The 17,898-nt window shown below is 36.9% G+C and overlaps 1 protein-coding gene across 1 annotated transcript in view; it reads right to left on the bottom strand.

Annotated features, from left to right (window-relative positions):
* The window catches only part of LOC126175761 (probable helicase with zinc finger domain), a 166,564-nt gene that overhangs the window by 7,794 nt on the left and 140,872 nt on the right, over positions 1-17,898 (bottom strand). Inside the window, exon 18 of the mRNA XM_049922733.1 lies at positions 9,204-9,321. Coding sequence (XP_049778690.1) covers positions 9,204-9,321 — 118 coding nt within the window. The remainder of the gene's footprint in view (positions 1-9,203; positions 9,322-17,898) is intronic.

The following is a 17,898-nucleotide window of genomic DNA, read 5'->3' as shown; positions in this document are numbered from 1 at the left end:
TCTCCTTCTATGCAAAGGTGCTCCTTTCGTCAGGTCTCCAGCGTGCAACCAGGCCATCAACACACAGACGGAACTCCTGTGATCGACACAATGTCTAGCTACCATTGATCATCCCAAAAAACCATTGGGAAGGGGGAGGAGGGTGTGTTCCTCACCTATCAGAATGCAGACGACTCTGAGCAGCCACTGGTATTTGCATCCGAAACTCTCAGTCCAGCACAGATCCAGTACTCTCAGGCACAGAAGGTGGCTCTGGCCATTGTGTACCTGGTCACCAAGTTTCACATTTTCTTGTATGGCACCGAATTCCAACTAATTACAGACCACAAGCCCTTACTTTCATAATTTAGTCAGGGCACCAGGGTCCCTGATAAGGCAGCCCACAGGTTGCAGAGGTGGGCCTTGTTCCCCTCTAAATACAACTATAACATTAATTTTCATATCACAGAGCACTGTGCCAATCCAGTCACCTTATCCTGGTTGCCTGTTGGCCCTTGAGTTAGACTGGGAGGAGCTCGTGTGTTTTCATTTGGATATCTCTTCCCACCAAGCAGCAGAATGGTTTTCTGATCACTAGTGTGCCCTAGTTGCCAAGGCAACAACAGCTGACCACACCCTCAGGCAGGCAGACTGCCTCATCCGACAGGTTTGCCTTCTCGGTGTCCTAGCCACTTATCCAATTGACTTTGTCTTGCACTATCGTCTTTCAATCTTAGACTGCATTCTCTTCACCACCACAGATTAAAGCATATGTAGAAATACATATTTAGCATGGAGAGAAAACAGTTTTGATTAGTATATGATGAGAATGTTTATAAGTGGACTGGTAGGAAGCAAATAAATAGAAAAAAATCTTACGAAAATAAAAGTACAATTACGTATTTTATTACGATTATATAATTGGAGGAGGACTTGTGAACATTATTCCCAAAAATTCAGAGATACTTTATGTTTTATCATCCAAATTTATGTTATTTTCAAGTGTGAATAAATCTAATTATTTCAAAACTCTTTTGCTAAGCAGCAGTATTTGGAATTTACATAAAACATATATGTAACTTGTGTTATAATCTATGAAGTTGTCTCCGACTCCTGGTTACATGATGAATTATATCCCTGAAGCTCTCATTGTACTTTCAAATGAAAGAAGTACAAAATGTAGACTCAAGTGTACTTATTCCATTGGTAAAATAGTACACCCTATCACTCACAGGCCATAATCTGATCAAGTATTTTCCATCAATACTAATGGCACAGTGAGTGTCTTAAAATGTTTGTAAATACTGTGTGTTCCCTCAAATTTAAAAAATGATGACTTCGCCTATAATTTGAAATCATTAAAACTACTGCTGAGACTGTAATAAATTTTAGGGGTAAAATTAGTTTTAAATGTGAAAACAAAGTTCCTCAAATTCCATCATTTAAGTTCAAGACTGTGGGAAATATCTACAATTATTATTATTATTATTATTTCTTTCTATTCTCAGACGTTATGTCTGGTCAAAAATGGACAGTGACGCGGACCTTGATCAAGCGTGACTTCCTTTTAACTGTACGGTATATGTTATATTGTATTTAGGAACTTTCGGGTCATTGAACATGTATCAATAATTACAGATTTTTGTAGTTGTATATATATGTTTGGATGTAGCTGTATTGCATTGATGTACTGGTGGATATTGTGAGGTATGACTCCTGTAGTTGATAGTATAATTGGTATAATGTCGACTTTATCCTGATGCCACATGTCCTTGACTTCCTCAGCCAGTTGGATGTATTTTTCAATTTTTTCTCCTGTTTTCTTCTGTATATTTGTTGTGTTGGGTATGGATATTTCAATTAGTTGTGTTAATTTCTTCTTTTTATTGGTGAGTATGATGTCAGGTTTGTTATGTGGTGTTGTTTTATCTGTTATAATCGTTCTGTTCCAGTATAATTTGTATTCATCATTCTCCAGTACATTTTGTGGTGTGTACTTTTATGTGGGAACGTGTTGTTTTATTAGTTTATGTTTTATGGCAAGTTGTTGATGTATTATTTTTGCTACATTGTCATGTCTTCTGGGGTATTCTGTATTTGCTAGTATTGTACATCCACTTGTGATGTGATCTACTGTTTCTATTTGTAGTTTGCAAAGTCTGCATTTAGCTGTTGTGGTATTGGGATCTTAAATAATATGCTTGCTGTAATATCTGGTGTTTATTGTTTGATCCTGTATTGCAATCATGAATCCTTCCGTCTCACTGTATATATTGCCTTTTCTTAGCCATGTGTTGGATGCGTCTTGATCTATGTGTGGCTGTGTTAGATGATACGGGTGCTTGCCATGTAGTGTTTTCTTTTTCCAATTTACTTTCTTTGTATCTGTTGATGTTATGTGATCTAAAGAGTTGTAGAAGTGGTTATGAAATTGCAATGGTGTAGCTGATGTATTTATATGAGTGATTGCTTTGTGTATTTTGCTAGTTTCTGCTCGTTCTAGAAAGAATTTTCTTAAATTGTCTACCTGTCCATAATGTAGGTTTTTTATATCTATAAATCCCCTTCCACCTTCCTTTCTGCTTAATGTGAATCTTTCTGTTGCTGAATGTATGTGATGTATTCTATATTTGTGGCATTGTGATCGTGTAAGTGTATTGAGTGCTTCTAGGTCTGTGTCACTCCATTTCACTACTCCAAATGAGTAGGTCAATACTGGTATAGCATAAGTATTTATAGCTTTTGTCTTGTTTCTTGCTGTCAATTCTGTTTTCAGTATTTTTGTTAGTCTTTGTCTATATTTTTCTTTTAGTTCTTCTTTAATATTTGTATTATCTATTCCTATTTTTTGTCTGTATCCTAGATATTTATAGGCATCTGTTTTTTCCATCGCTTCTATGCAGTCGCTGTGGTTATCCAATATGTAATCTTCTTGTTTAGTGTGTTTTCCCTTGACTATGCTATTTTTCTTACACTTGTCTGTTCCAAAAGCCATATTTATATCATTGCTGAATACTTCTGTTATCTTTAGTAATTGGTTGAGTTGTTGATTTGTTGCTGCCAGTAGTTTTAGATCATCCATGTATAGCAAATATGTGATTTTGTGTGGGTATGTTCCAGTAATATTGTATCCATAATTTGTATTATTTAGCATGTTGGATAGTGGGTTCAGAGTAAGACAGAACCAGAAAGGACTTAATGAGTCTCCTTGGTATATTCCACACTTAATCTGTATTGGCTGTGATGTGATGTTATCTGAATTTGTTCGGATATTAAGTGTGGTTTTCCAGTTTTTCATTACTATGTTTAGAAACTGTATCAGTTTAGGATCTACTTTGTATATTTCCAATATCTGTAGTAACCATGAGTGGGGTACACTATCAAAGGCTTTTTGGTAATCAATGTATGCGTAGTGTAGGGACCTTTGTTTAGTTTTAGCTTGATATGTCACCTCTGTATCTATTATCAGTTGCTCTTTACATCCTCGTGCTCCTTTGCAGCAGCCTTTTTGTTCTTCATTTATAATTTTGTTCTGTGTTGTATGTGTCATTAATTTCTGTGTGATGACTGAAGTTAATATTTTGTATATTGTTGGTAGGCATGTTATGGGGCGATATTTAGCTGGGTTTGCTGTGTCTGCTTGATCTTTAGGTTTCAGATAGGTTATTCCATGTGCAAGTGTATCAGGGAATGTGTATGGGTCTGCAATGTAACTGTTAAATAATTTAGTTAGATGTGAATGTGTTGAGGTGAACTTCTTTAGCCAGTAATTTGCTATTTTATCATTTCCAGGGGCTTTCCAATTGTGTGTAGAATTAATTGCTCGGGTGACTTCATTATGCAAAATTATCACTTCAGGCATTTGTGGTATCATCTTGTATGTGTCCGTTTCTGCTTGTATCCACCGTGCATGCCTGTTATGTTGTACCGGGTTTGACCATATGTTGCTCCAGAAGTGTTCCATGTCTGTTATGTTTGGTGGATTGTCTATTTTAATGTGTGTGTTATCCATTGTTTGGTAAAATCTCTTTTGGTTTGTGTTGAATGTTTGGTTTTGTTTCCTTCTATTTTCACTTTTTTTGTATCTTCTAAGTCGTTTGGCCAATGCTTGTAATTTCTGCTTTTTTTCATCTAATTGCTCTATTGCTTCTTGTTGTGAGATTTTACCTAACCTTTTTCGTTTTTTGTCTGATATTTCATTTCTTATAAATTGTGTTAGCTGTCCGATGTCTTTTCTCAGTTTTTCTATTCTGATATGTAGCCTGTGTTGCCATGCTGGTTTTGTGGGTTTCTTCTGTGTGTTGGTTTGTTCTGATCTCTGCCTAGTGTGTATATTTAGTGTAGTGAGTGCTCCTATATAAACCAGTAGTTGTAACTCTTCCATAGTTGTGTTTTCGTTTATTTTGTTGTGTATGATTGTGTTGATAGTTTTTATTGTTGTTTCGACTTGTGGGTTATTTGGCGGTCTATGCAAGAATGGTCTAATGTCTGTATTTGTGTCTTTGTATTCTATATATGTCAGCTGAAATTTCTCTTCTATATCTAACACGTGTGTCTCTTCGTGTTCTATTTGTGCTTGTTCTGGTGGCTGTCTTAAGATTTCGTTTTCCTCTGATTGTTTAATTGATGCGTGTTGGTCTTTGTTTGTTTGCTCTGGGATGTTTGAGTCCATTACTGTATTTTCTTCTTCTTCTGATTGCACATTATTTTGTTCCAGTATTTGTTGTACTTGTTGTTTGATGTTTTCTAATTCTGACTGGGGTATCCTGTTATTTTTTATTATTACACGGATCTGATCAGCTAGTCATGTTCTGTTAAAAATTTTAATTCCGGGTATCTGGTAATAAATGTTGTGTATACTTGTGATCTGTATCCAGTTGTGTTGGTCCCTAGGTTTGTTGCTTGGTAATAACAGAACATGAGGTGTCGATTAACTTCATCTGACCATCTCATCCTCTGTTTTTGTTTTCCTTCTAGGGTGGTTGCAGGAAGCATATCCTGCAAAACACCTCTATTTGGATTTAAATAATTTTCCAGTTGGCTAGCAGTGTCGTTACCATTGTGGGCGGGCATAGGGTTCAAGCATCGTCCCCGACCATGACGGCGCTTGTCCGAGGCTTCTTTAGTTCTGTCCTGAACCAAGTAATCACACTAAAAGGGGGGTTAGCCCTATTAGTGGTTTGTCCTTTTCGTCGCCTTTTACGACTTATTATTATCATCATTATTATTTTTCTTACTATTATTATATTGTTTATAACTTCTAATATTCAACTAATAATACCTAATAAATAATAATGCCTAACTAATAATAAACCTGTGAGGGGTTGTTAGATCCCCCATCAGGTGCCTTCCTGGGTGGTGCACTGTGGAAAGCCCCCTCGATTTGAGTGGTGCTGGGGAAATTAAATACCCAAGGTGGACAAAATACAATCACAAAATCAGTCACCATCACATATGGTAATCAGTGGCTGTTGGTTAGCATTTGTTCACATAGTTGGTGCAGTTGTTAGGAATGCACCTTAATCTTGACAATTGAGTCTTATAATCTGATGATCTTCACCGGAGGTTGATTTTTGGCAATCTTCAACTTGAAGAAATAATGGGAGAACAACAGGAAACAATTACACTACCCAGGACTCCATCAACAGATTGGATTCCCACTCTAGTCACAGGATTCTGGGAGGACCAGACATGCCATATATAGCACTATCGTAACTTCTAAAAACCTTAGAACAAAACAAAAAATGTTATGGTTTACATTGAACATAAACATTTTACTGAACCCAGGAAAATTGATACACTTAACGAATACACTGGAAATATTCAGCATCAAAATTATGGCATTGCAAGAAATCTGGTTTACAGATGAAAATCACTTCAACTCTGAGAACTGAAAGTTCTATAAGGAAACCCTGCAGTGCATATCGACACTGGACCAAAACAATTTGGCACAGGTTTCTCGGTTCGCAAGTCCATCACAGATTCAGTCACTGACTTTAAATCACCTTCAGAAACACTCTCAATACAGTCAATAAAATGAGGAAAGGAGGCCTACACACTGATTAATGTGCATGACTACAGTAGAAAAGACTCACGAGTGATAGAAGACTTCTGGGAACTTCTGCAAGAAGTCATGAAAAAAATTTCGAACACCACATCAATGACTTCAATGGGCAGTTACGAAAATAAAAGAAATGCCAGAGACTCACTGGGCTGCACACAGCTACAACAGAACCAATAAAAATGGTGGACATCTCATATGCTTCTGCCAAAATTTTAATCTCAAAATTATGTCATCACTACTCAAGAAATCCTCACAAAAACTAAAGAAATGGAAAGGCCCCATAAAACACACTGAGAGCTCGAGATTAACCGTACTGCTACCTCTTGATGGAACACCGAAGATGTCCTCACTGCAAAAACCAGGACAGTATGCTTAGTGTCAGACCACAACTTACTACAGATCAAAGTAAAAAAACAAACAAGAGAAACAAAGAGTTTCTGGACATATCCCAAATACCCACAATTCAGCAAGAAGAAAATAAATAACTGAAGAAATATGTAGGATGGACACAACAAACTGGCCTGAACTCATGGAGAAAGTAAAGCAGACAATACAATTAGGTCAACCCTCGAGAAGATGAAAACATACCACAGGTGGTGAAACATCACACGCAATCAAGATGTCGAATCTAGGATTAAAACATGGAATAATTTCAATAATCTTAAAACAAAAGAGAGGCGCAAAGTTTTAGAGGTATGGGGGAGGTGTGTCTAAATTTATTTGATGACAAAAATACAAATACAATAATAAGAGGTTGAATGAAATAGAAGAAGACACTACCAAAAGCACCACCCACAATTTTTACAATCTTCGGAGAGAATTTAACTGGCTACCAACCTCCCAGCCTAAACTTCCAGTGATCTGACAGATCCCTGAAAACTGATACACAGAATAATTGTGAAACTCTGGCCAAATATTTCCGTGCACTCCTCCATAGTAAAGATCCATCTGAACAACTCTGATTTGTAAAACCAGTACCAAAATCCTTATTTGCTTCCACCCTCACAAGAAAAAATAGTGAAAATAATCACACCACTGAAAAACAACAGCGCACATGGTGAAGATGACATAATTTCAGAATTATGGAACTGGATCACAAAAACATAACACCAAAGATTCACAGAATAATATCAGAAATCTGGAAAACAGAAAATTCCAAAAGAACAGAAGAGCACCTTGTTACCCATTCCACAAGAAAGGAGACAAAACAGATCCCAGTGATTACACATGAAAATTATAAAATTCTCTCTACGGCTTTGCTGAAGCGACTTTAATTGCAAGCAGAGCCTCAGACCGGCAAGTATCAGGTGGGATTCAGAAAAGGGAGACCCTGTATTGAACAGATCTGGATCTCAAAGCCATACTACATGTTACACTCACATCTGTTGATTTCAAAAAAGTTTATGATTTGTTAACAAACACTGTTTAGTAGCAATCATCCAGAAAACTTTATCAGAAACCACATTAAAAGTGAAATTCATGGGAGAAATCTCAAACTCACTCAAAATTCAAGCAGGATTCTGACAAGGAGATGGCTTATCACCACTCTTTGTCAACATTCCACAGGAAAAATAATCAGGGAATGGGAAAACTATGTCAAAGGTAGCCAAAATGGGAAAGAGAAAAGAAAAAGTATCACTGTGAAGCGCCTGGCCTTTGCAGACGACCTGGCGACATAAAAAACAAAAAAGATGAAGTCAACCTACAACTAGATAAACCACCAGGTGGTTATAATTAAAGTGTAGCTACTCACAAAGGTCCAGCATGGGGTGTAGTTATTGTATGGCATCAAAACTTGATAGATATTCTAATGTGTTAATGGAGAACAGATTTAGACAGGGAAAGAATTAGTTCCAATTTTGGCCACCTGGTACAAAGATGAAAATCTGGCACTATGAATGCAAGAAAGATATATAAAAATGTTTCCGTATGTAATGGATCAGGAACAGGACATGAGCAGAGAAGATCAAACAAGAGAAAAAGGCATAATGCTGATTTTATTATTAACCACTGTCTACACAATTTGCTCACAATGAATGCAAAACTATGACACTACAACACTGTCGTTTCACTGGAAGCCTTCTATGCAGAAGAAACTACAGTCATTACAGGGATGAAAAAAATTCATGACACCGAAAAACATGAACAAAAAATTCTTAGAAAAATATACGGCGCTATTCCCAGAGATGGAACTTAGGTCAGACGACCTACAAAGGAACTCAACAAACACAAAATTTAGGAAAATTCACCTGAAGTTCTATGAGCACCTAGGTAGGGTGCAAGAAAAACTCACAAAAAATTGTCAACATTGTTAAAACAAGCAAAAAGACGAATTAGATGAAAGAAACACAAAAAGACCGACAATAATTGAAAATTTTAGAATAAGAAATTGAAGACAGAAAGCAGTTCAGAAGTAAAATCAAAAACAAGAAACTTGAACATGTCACACTGGAAAAAAACAGCGAATCAGTGAAGAGGTTTTGGGAAGAAAAGGAAGTGAAGCTGAGATTTGCTCAAATTCATGTGTTCTCCTAAAGAGGAATAACTGATGATGATGATAATAATAATAATAATAATAATAATAATAATAATAATACCTTATAACATAATTACTACAGTTACCACCAACTGATACAAAATATTTTAAGAATCAGCAACAAAACAGATCATATTAAACATCAAGTTGTGCTTCCGGAAAGAAACAGAATTCTTTTTTCAGTAATTGAATGCAGCAGCCACATTAACTTGTGAAATTTGCTGCTCCTCAGCACTGCGCATATACAAATCATGGATGTTTGAGACTCAAAAAGGTCTTGTGAACAATACACTTTCATTTGATTCAGCCGCCTATGCTTCGGTCTCAGGCAGGATCCCCGATTTCATTCAATGCTGAGGTGCTATTCCAATACATCTGTTCGACTTTACGGGGAAAACAAAGTCGGCTGAGGTGTGAATGGGAATTTGCACTGAGAAGGAAGATATGCTAGGGCAGTTCATGCAGCTGGGCAAAGTGAGTGTGTCAGGTTGACATAGTGGTTAGTGCATCAGCCTAGTGAGCAAGAGATCCATAATTCCAGTCTTGGTACAAATTTCTATTTGTTGTTCAAGTCTACACATATATATCAATGTACGAAAAAGGTAAATGAATGCTATAACACACCTGTACTTGCTGGAAAGTAGGCTGCGTCTTATCACCAAGAATCTCGTCCAGTGTTCTTGCTAGATCTTGTACGGGACTCACTTGCTTCCTACTTGCCAAGCGCAGCAATTCAAGAAACCTTTAGAAATAAAGATGTTTATTAAAAGCACACCTCATGTTATCCACAAATAATAATTTGATGAACATTTATAATTGGAATGTTTCTGTATTGCCAACAATTGTATTACAATTTCTATGTATTTCACAGAAAAAGAGAGGAAGGTGGGGGTGGGGTGTGTGATGAGAAGGAATTTTACAGTAAACTTTGGTGTTTTCATTCATTTAATTCTCAGAACCATCAACTAGCATAACAGGTTAACCTGTATAACAGTCTTAATTTTTCTCCACCTGTAATTTCCAACCTTAAGTACATTTGTTTCTATGACACTAATAAAAGATGTGTTTTCAAATGGCAATATAAGGTTTTTTTACAATAAATACCAATTTATGAAAATATAAAGAATCATTCTTTCATTTCATGTTTTGGAATGAATATCCTCTAATCAGAGCCTTTCAATATCATGTGTAATATCTGTTGTTGCTAATGTGCCATATCAAAGGGTCAGTTCACTTGCAGGATTCACGAGTAATCCATGATTGACATTGCGTGCACTACCCATCTGGTTTACTTTTCAAACAATACTTGATTACTGTGCTCTTTTACTACGCTTATGAGGTAAAATGTTAATGGAGATAGGCGATACATCTTTATGATGATCAAGGTTTTTATGTGAAATGGGAAAGATTAAATTTCAGTACATAGTTTGGATTGATAAATGCGTCATAACATTCTGAAAGGTTGCACTGATACAAGAGATAAATTATGGCACTCCTTACTGACAAAGACAATAGGATTATTCTTTCTGGACAAAAATCTAGCTGCTAACAGATGTTACAGTGGCTACGTTTGAATGGACAGCTTAAATGTGACAGTAACTTGACCACCCTGCAATCTTACCAGTCTGCAATGCTAGGATATATCTTCCTTACATATGTTAAGAAATACCACGATGGCAAAATAACAAAGGGAAGCGTGAAATTGCATGAAATTTCATCCAATGATACATTGGTAAGACTGACAAATTAAAACATGTTGACAGTTCAAATCAACTTATGTGTAACATTAAGGACTGGGGATAGTTTGCTAGAACTAGAAGCTCAACAAAACAGAAATCAAAGATAGAACAAAAAGATTGGTTTTGGACACAAACAGGAAATATAAACACCTTGGGAATAATTCAAGTGTACAAGGCAACATCTTTACACTCAAATGAAGGTTCAAGACAGTAATCAACAGTTACAAAAACTGCTATGCAACTGTGAATCACATTACAGATTAATAATGAGTAATTTTAACGTAAATGACCTGTACAAGAAATCTTAAGTGTTTGACACTGGGAATAAAAATGGGACACACACAATTTGAGTTCTCTGAGAAGAAAAAAAAATGTACTTCCTAAATACATGATTCACGATTAAACCCAAAAGGGAACTTCTACGTGACGATAACATTATGTGTCAACAGCAATCAACCAGATGACAGTGAAAATTATTAGTTGTTACCATTGAACCATTAGAAAATTTAAATTATATATTTAACAGCAAATGAAAATGGCATGTGAATGGACACTAATATAAATATATAGGAGAATATAATAGAGGGAAACATTCCACGTGGGAAAAATATATCTAAAAAGAAAGATGATGAGACTTACCAAACAAAAGCGCTGGCAGGTCGATAGACACACAAACAAACACAAACATACACACAAAATTCAAGCTTTCGCAACCAACGGTTGCCTCATCAGGAAAGAGGGAAGGAGGGGGAAAGACGAAAGGATTTGGGTTTTAAGGGAGAGCGTAAGGAGTCATTCCAATCCCGGGAGCGGAAAGACTTACCTTAGGGGGAAAAAAGGACAGGTAAACACTCGCACACACACACATATCCATCCGCATATACACATTGGTGTCTGTGTATATGCGGATGGATATGTGTGTGTGTGCGCGAGTGTTTACCTGTCCTTTTTTCCCCCTAAGTTAAGTCTTTCCGCTCCCGGGATTGGAATGACTCCTTACCCTCTCCCTTAAAACCCAAATCCTTTCGTCTTTCCCTCTCCTTCCCTCTTTCCTGATGAGGCAACCGTTGGTTGCGAAAGCTTGAATTTTGTGTGTATGTTTGTGTTTGTTTGTGTGTCTATCGACCTGCCAGCGCTTTTGTTTGGTAAGTCTCATCATCTTTCTTTTTAGATATATATAGGAGAATAAAATGACAGAGTTCATTTGATGAACTGACTGCTGCACCAAAGTAATTCTCACACAAGTGTATATGGCAGTAAAAATTCTGTTTCATAAATAATCCACATTATTCTTCAATCTCGGTACTTAAGTTATTGTCCTTACAGTATATGAGACAATTTATTTGAAATGAAACATCCTGGCTGATTAAAGCTGTGTGCCAGACCAGGACTCAAACCTGGGACCTTTGCCTTTCATGGGCAAGTGCTCTATTGCCTAAGCTATCCAACCACAGCTCAAGGCTTGCCCTGATGGTTTTCCTTCCACCAGTATCTCTTCCCCCACTTTCCAAATTTCACAGACGTTCTCCTGCATTTCTTATGGGACTAGCACTCCTGTAAGAAAGGAAGGACTCAGGTTCAAGTCTCAGTCTGGGAATCAGTTTTATCTGCCAGGAAGTTCCAAATCAGTGCATACTCTACTGCAGCGTGTAAATTCATTTGGTATCATCAGTATTACTAATCACACAGTAAGAACTACTTCTGTGGTACTTTTACCTTTTCTGGAGGCAAACTGGTTTTCGGTCAGTATCTCTAGATTCGCCCTTTCCATTTAACTGTATTATTATTCTTTCCTTTCTCAGACGTTACGTCTGGTTAAAAATGGAAAGTGACGCGGACCTTGATCAAGCACGACTTCCTTTTAACTGTACGGTATACGTTACATTGTATTTAGGAACATTGGGGTAATTGAACATGTATAAATAATTACAGATTTCTGTAGTTGTATATATACATTTGGATGTAGCTGTATTGCTTTGATGTACTGGTGGATATTGTGTGGTATGACTCCTGTAGTTGATAATATAATTGGTATAATGCCAACTTTGTCCTGATGCCACATGTCCTCGACTTCCTCAGCCAGTTGGATGCATTTTTCAATTTTTTCTCCTGTTATCTTCTGTATATTTGTTGTATTGGGTATGGATATTTCGATTAGTCGTGTTAATTTCTTCTTTTTATTGGTGAGTATGATGTCAGGTTTGTTATGTGGTGTTGTTTTATCTGTTATAATGGTTCTGTTCCAGTATAATTTGTATTCATCATTCTCCAGTACATTTTGTGGTGCATACGTGTGTGTGGGAACATGTTGTTTTATTAGTTTATGTTGTGTGGCAAGTTGATGACGTATTATTTTTGCTACATTGTCATGTCTTCTGGTGTATTCTGTATTTGCTAGTATTGTACATCCGCTTGTGATGTGATCTACTGTTTCTATTTGTTGTTTGCAAAGTCTGCCTTTATCTGTTGCGGTATTGGGATCTTAAATAATATGCTTGCTGTAATATCTGGTGTTTATTTTATGATCCTGTATTGCAATCATGAATCCTTCCGTCTCACTGTATATATTGCCTTTTCGTAGCCATGTGTTGGATGAGTCTTGAGCGATGTGTGGCTGTGTTAGATGATATGGGTGCTTTCCATGTAGTGTTTTCTTTTTCCAATTTACTTTCTTCATATCTGTTGATGTTATGTGATCTAAAGGGTTGTAGAAGTGGTTATGAAATTACAATGGTGTAGCCGATGTATTTATATGAGTGATTGCTTTGTGTATTTTGCTAGGTTCTAGTCGTTCTAGAAAGAATTTTCTTAAATTGTCTACCTGTCCATAACGTAGGTTTTTTATGTCGATAAATCCCCTTCCTCCTTCCTTTCTGCTTAATGTGAATCTTTCTGTTGCTGAATGTATGTGATGTATTCTATATTTGTGGCATTGTGATCATGTAAGTGTACTGAGTGCTTCTAGGTCTGTGTTACTCCATTTCACTGCTTCAAATGAGTAGGTCAATATTGGTATAGCAAAAGTATTTATAGCTTTTGTCTTGTTTCTTGCTGTCAATTCTGTTTTCATATTTTTGTTAGTCTTTGTCTATATTTTTCTTTTAGTTCTTCTTTAATATTTGTATTATCTATTCCTATTTTTTTGTCTGTATCCTAGATATTTATAGGCATCTGTTTTTTCCATCGCTTCTATGCAGTCGCTGTGGTTATCCAATATGTAATATTCTTGTTTAGTGTGTTTTCCCTTGACTATGTTATTTTTCTTACATTTGTCTGTTCTAAAAGCCACTTTATATCATTGCCGAATACTTCTGTTATCTTTAGTAATTGGTTGAGTTGTTGATTTGTTGCTGCCAGTAGCTTTAGATCATCCATGTGTAGCAAATGTGTGATTTTGTGTTGGTATGTTCCAGTAATATTGTATCCATAATTTGTATTATTTAGCATGTTGGATAGTGGGTTCAGAGCAATGCAGAACCAGAAAGGGCTTAATGATTCCCCTTGGTATATTCCACGCTTAATCTGTATTGGCTGTGATGTGATATTATTTGAATTTGTTTGGATATTTAGTGTGGTTTTCCAATTTTTCATTACTATGTTTAGGAACTGTATCAATTTAGGATGTACTTTGTATATTTCCAATATTTGTAGTAACTATGAGTGGGGTACACTATCAAAAGCTTTTTGGTAATCAATGTATGTACAGTGTAGCGACCTTTGATTAGTTTTAGCTTGATATGTCACCTCTGCATCTATTATCAGTTGCTCTATACATCCTCGTGCTCCTTTGCAGCAGCCTTTTTGTTCTTCATTTATAATTTTGTTCTGTGCTGTATGTGTCATTAATTTCTGTGTAATGACTGAAGTTAATATTTTGTAGGCATGTTATGGGGTGATATTTTGCTGGGTTTGCTGTGTCTGCTTGATCTTTAGGTTTCAGGTAAGTTATTCCTTGTGTAAGTGTATCAGGGATGTGTATGGGTCTGCAATGTAACTGTTAAATAATTTATGGTTAAAATAGAAGGAAACATTCCACGTAGGAATAATATACCTAAAAACAAAGATGATGTGACTTACCAAATGAAGGTGCTGGCAGGTCGACAGACACACAAACGAACACAAACATACACACAAAATTCTAGCTTTCGCAACCAATGGTTGCCTCGTCAGGAAAGAGGGAAGGAGAGCGAAAGACGAAAGGATTTGGGTTTTAAGGGAGAGGGTAAGGAGTCATTCCAATCCCGGGAGCGGAAAGACTTACCTTAGGGGGGAAAAAAGTATGGGTATGAGCATATATAGGCGGGATAAAATTGTATAGTAGATTACGGTAAAAGGGGAAGGTGAATACAAAGTGAGACTACTGGTAAAAACAGAAAGAGAAAATAAAGAGAAAATAAGACTACAGGAAAGATTTCGAAATGCAACAGCGACAATAACAAACGTAATTGTTGGGTTCAAATTAATGATATGGTTAAAATAGAAGGAAACATTCCACGTAGGAAACATATACCTAAAAACAAAGATGATGTGACTTACCAAATGAAGGTGCTGGCAGGTCGACAGACACACAAACGAACACACACATACACACAAAATTCTAGCTTTCGCAACCAATGGTTGCCTCATCAGGAAAGAGGGAAGGAGAGGGAAAGACGAAAGGATTTGGGTTTTAAGGGAGAGGGTAAGGAGTCATTCCAATCCCGGGAGCAGAAAGACTTACCTTAGGGGGAAAAAAGTACGGGTATGAGCATATATAGGCGGGATAAAATTGTATAGTAGATTACGGTAAAAGGGGAAGGTGAATACCAAGTGAGACTACTGGTAAAAACAGAAAGAGAAAATAAAGAGAAAATCTCCTTCCCTCTTTCCCGACGAGGCAACCATTGGTTGCGAAAGCTAGAATTTTGTGTGTATGTTTGTGTTCGTTTGTATGTCTGTCGACCTGCCAGCACCTTCATTTGGTAAGTCACATCATCTTTGTTTTTAGGTATATTTTTCCTACGTGGAATGTTTCCTTCTATTTTAACCATATCATTAATTTGAACCCAACAATTACGTTTGTTATTGTCGCTGTTGCATTTCGAAATCTTTCCTGTCATCTTATTTTCTCTTTATTTTCTCTTTCTGTTTTTACCAGTGGTCTCACTTTGTATTCACCTTCCCCTTTTACCATAATCTACTATACAATTTTATCCCGCCTATATATGCTCATACCCGTACTTTTTTCCCCCTAAGGTACGTCTTTCCGCTCCCGGGATTGGAATGACTCCTTACCCTCTCCCTTAAAACCCAAATCCTTTCGTCTTTCCCTCTCCTTCCCTCTTTCCTGACGAGGCAACCATTGGTTGCGAAAGCTAGAATTTTGTGTGTATGTTTGTGTGTCTGTCGACCTGCCAGCACCTTCATTTGGTAAGTCACATCATCTTTGTTTTTAGGTGTATTTTTCCTACGTGGAATGTTTCCTTCTATTTTAACCATATCATTAATTTGAACCCAACAATTACGTTTGTTATTGTCGCTGTTGCATTTCGAAATCTTTCCTGTCGTCTTATTTTCTCTTTCTGTTTTTACCAGTAGTCTCACTTTGTATTCACCTTCCCCTTTTACCATAATCTACTATACAATTTTATCCCGCCTATATATGCTCATACCCGTACTTTTTTCCCCCTAAGGTACGTCTTTCAGCTCCCGGGATTGGAATGACTCCTTACCCTCTCCCTCAAAACCCAAATCCTATCGTCTTTCCCTCTCCTTCCCTCTTTCCTGACGAGGCAACCATTGGTTGCGAAAGCTAGAATTTTGTGTGTATGTTTGTGTTCGTTTGTGTGTCTGTCGACCTGCCAGCACCTTCATTTGGTAAGTCACATCATCTTTGTTTTTAGGTATGTTAAATAATTTAGTTAGATGTGAATGTGTTGAGGTGAACTACTTTAGCCAGAAATTTGCTATTTTATCTTTTCCAGGGGCTTTCCAATTGTGCATAGAATTAATTGCTCGGGTGACTTCACGTTGCAAAATTATCACTTCAGGCATTTGTGGTATCATCTTGTATGTGTCTGTTTCTGCTTGTATCCACCGTGCATGCCTGTTATGTTGTACCGGGTTTGACCATATGTTGCTCCCGAAGTGTTCCATGTCTGTTATGTTTGGTGGATTGTCTATTTTAATGTGTGTGTTATCTATTGTCTGGTAAAATTTCTTTTGGTTTGTGTTGAATGTTTGGTTTTGTTTCCTTCTATTTTCACTTTTTTTGAATCTTCTAAGTCGTTTGGCCAATGCTTGTAATTTCTACTTCTTTTCATCTAATTGCTCTATCACTTCTTGTTGTGAGATTTTACCTAACCTTTTTTGTGTTTTGTCTGATATTTTATTTCTTATAAATTGTGTTAGCTGTCCGATGTCTTGTCTCAGTTTTTCTATTCTGATATGTAGCCTGTGCTGCCATGCTGCTTTTGTGGGTTTCTTCTGTGTGTTGGTTGGTTCTGATCTCTGCCTCGTATTATTATTATTATTTCTTTCTTCCTTTATTATTATTATTATCATTATTATTATTATCACCACAAATTTATAGGCATGGGACGGCAATTTTCCACTTACCTGTATTATTATTATTATTATTATTATTATTATTATTATCATGAATTTACAGGCATGAGATGGCAAAATGATCAAGTAACAGTTCTCACATGTATCTACACTAATGCCTTTTCTATAGAGAAGTGACTACGCTTATCTGGGAATCGGACGGTGTGTCTCCTGTTTAATTTATTCTGGATATCTGATGAAACAGTCTACAAGACGCTTCATGTACAATGCCTTGGGAAGCCTGCAGCTCACATGGCACATTTACTGGCTGTTGCCCTCTGCATCTGGCCCAGGACAGCTGTAGGCTCTTCCCCTGACTTGAGCATAAATAATGATGTAGTCTTGACTAAATCAATCTTATCTTCATTTGCAGCAGGTGCTCAAAATGATGTCTCTCTATGGCAAAAATAGACTGACATCATCTCAACACATTCCCAAACATATGATGAATTTCGGCTGTCAAAGTCTTCTGGTATACGGGGACTGTTTGCACATACCTTATCTTTTAACATTCCCCAAAGCTAAAAATCACAGGGATTTAGACTGGAGAACAAGGAGGCCAGTCAAATATCCTGTCATTAAAAACACTTCTTACTACTGTCGCTGGAGGAATGTCAGTGGGTGGTCTTGCACTGGCCTGCATGAAATAACCCTAGGTCTTTTCGTTGGGTGTTAGTTCTCTAAAAAAGGATACAGTATATCATTCGAACACCAGAGACACTCCTGATCATGGCAAAAGATTTATCCAATAATATGTCTTGTACTAACTGCACATCACAATCTTGCTTTCACATCATGCAGAAGCTGTTGATATGACCGATGAGTCCACGAATTTATGTACCATGGGGGGAGGGGGGGGGGGAGGGGGGGGGGGAAGAAGAAGAAAAAGAAAGGGAGAGCATTTCAGGATCAACCTTTTAATCATGTACAAATTGTAACAGCCAGTTGCAATAACGCAAAGGAATCTCAATTAGTCAAGGCACTACTGTTATTTT

Source organism: Schistocerca cancellata, chromosome 3 (assembly GCF_023864275.1).
Source record: "Schistocerca cancellata isolate TAMUIC-IGC-003103 chromosome 3, iqSchCanc2.1, whole genome shotgun sequence".
Lineage (NCBI taxonomy): Eukaryota > Metazoa > Arthropoda > Insecta > Orthoptera > Acrididae > Schistocerca > Schistocerca cancellata.
The sequence above is the reverse complement of the archived record's forward strand: the minus strand, read 5'-3'. Positions and strand labels throughout refer to the sequence as shown.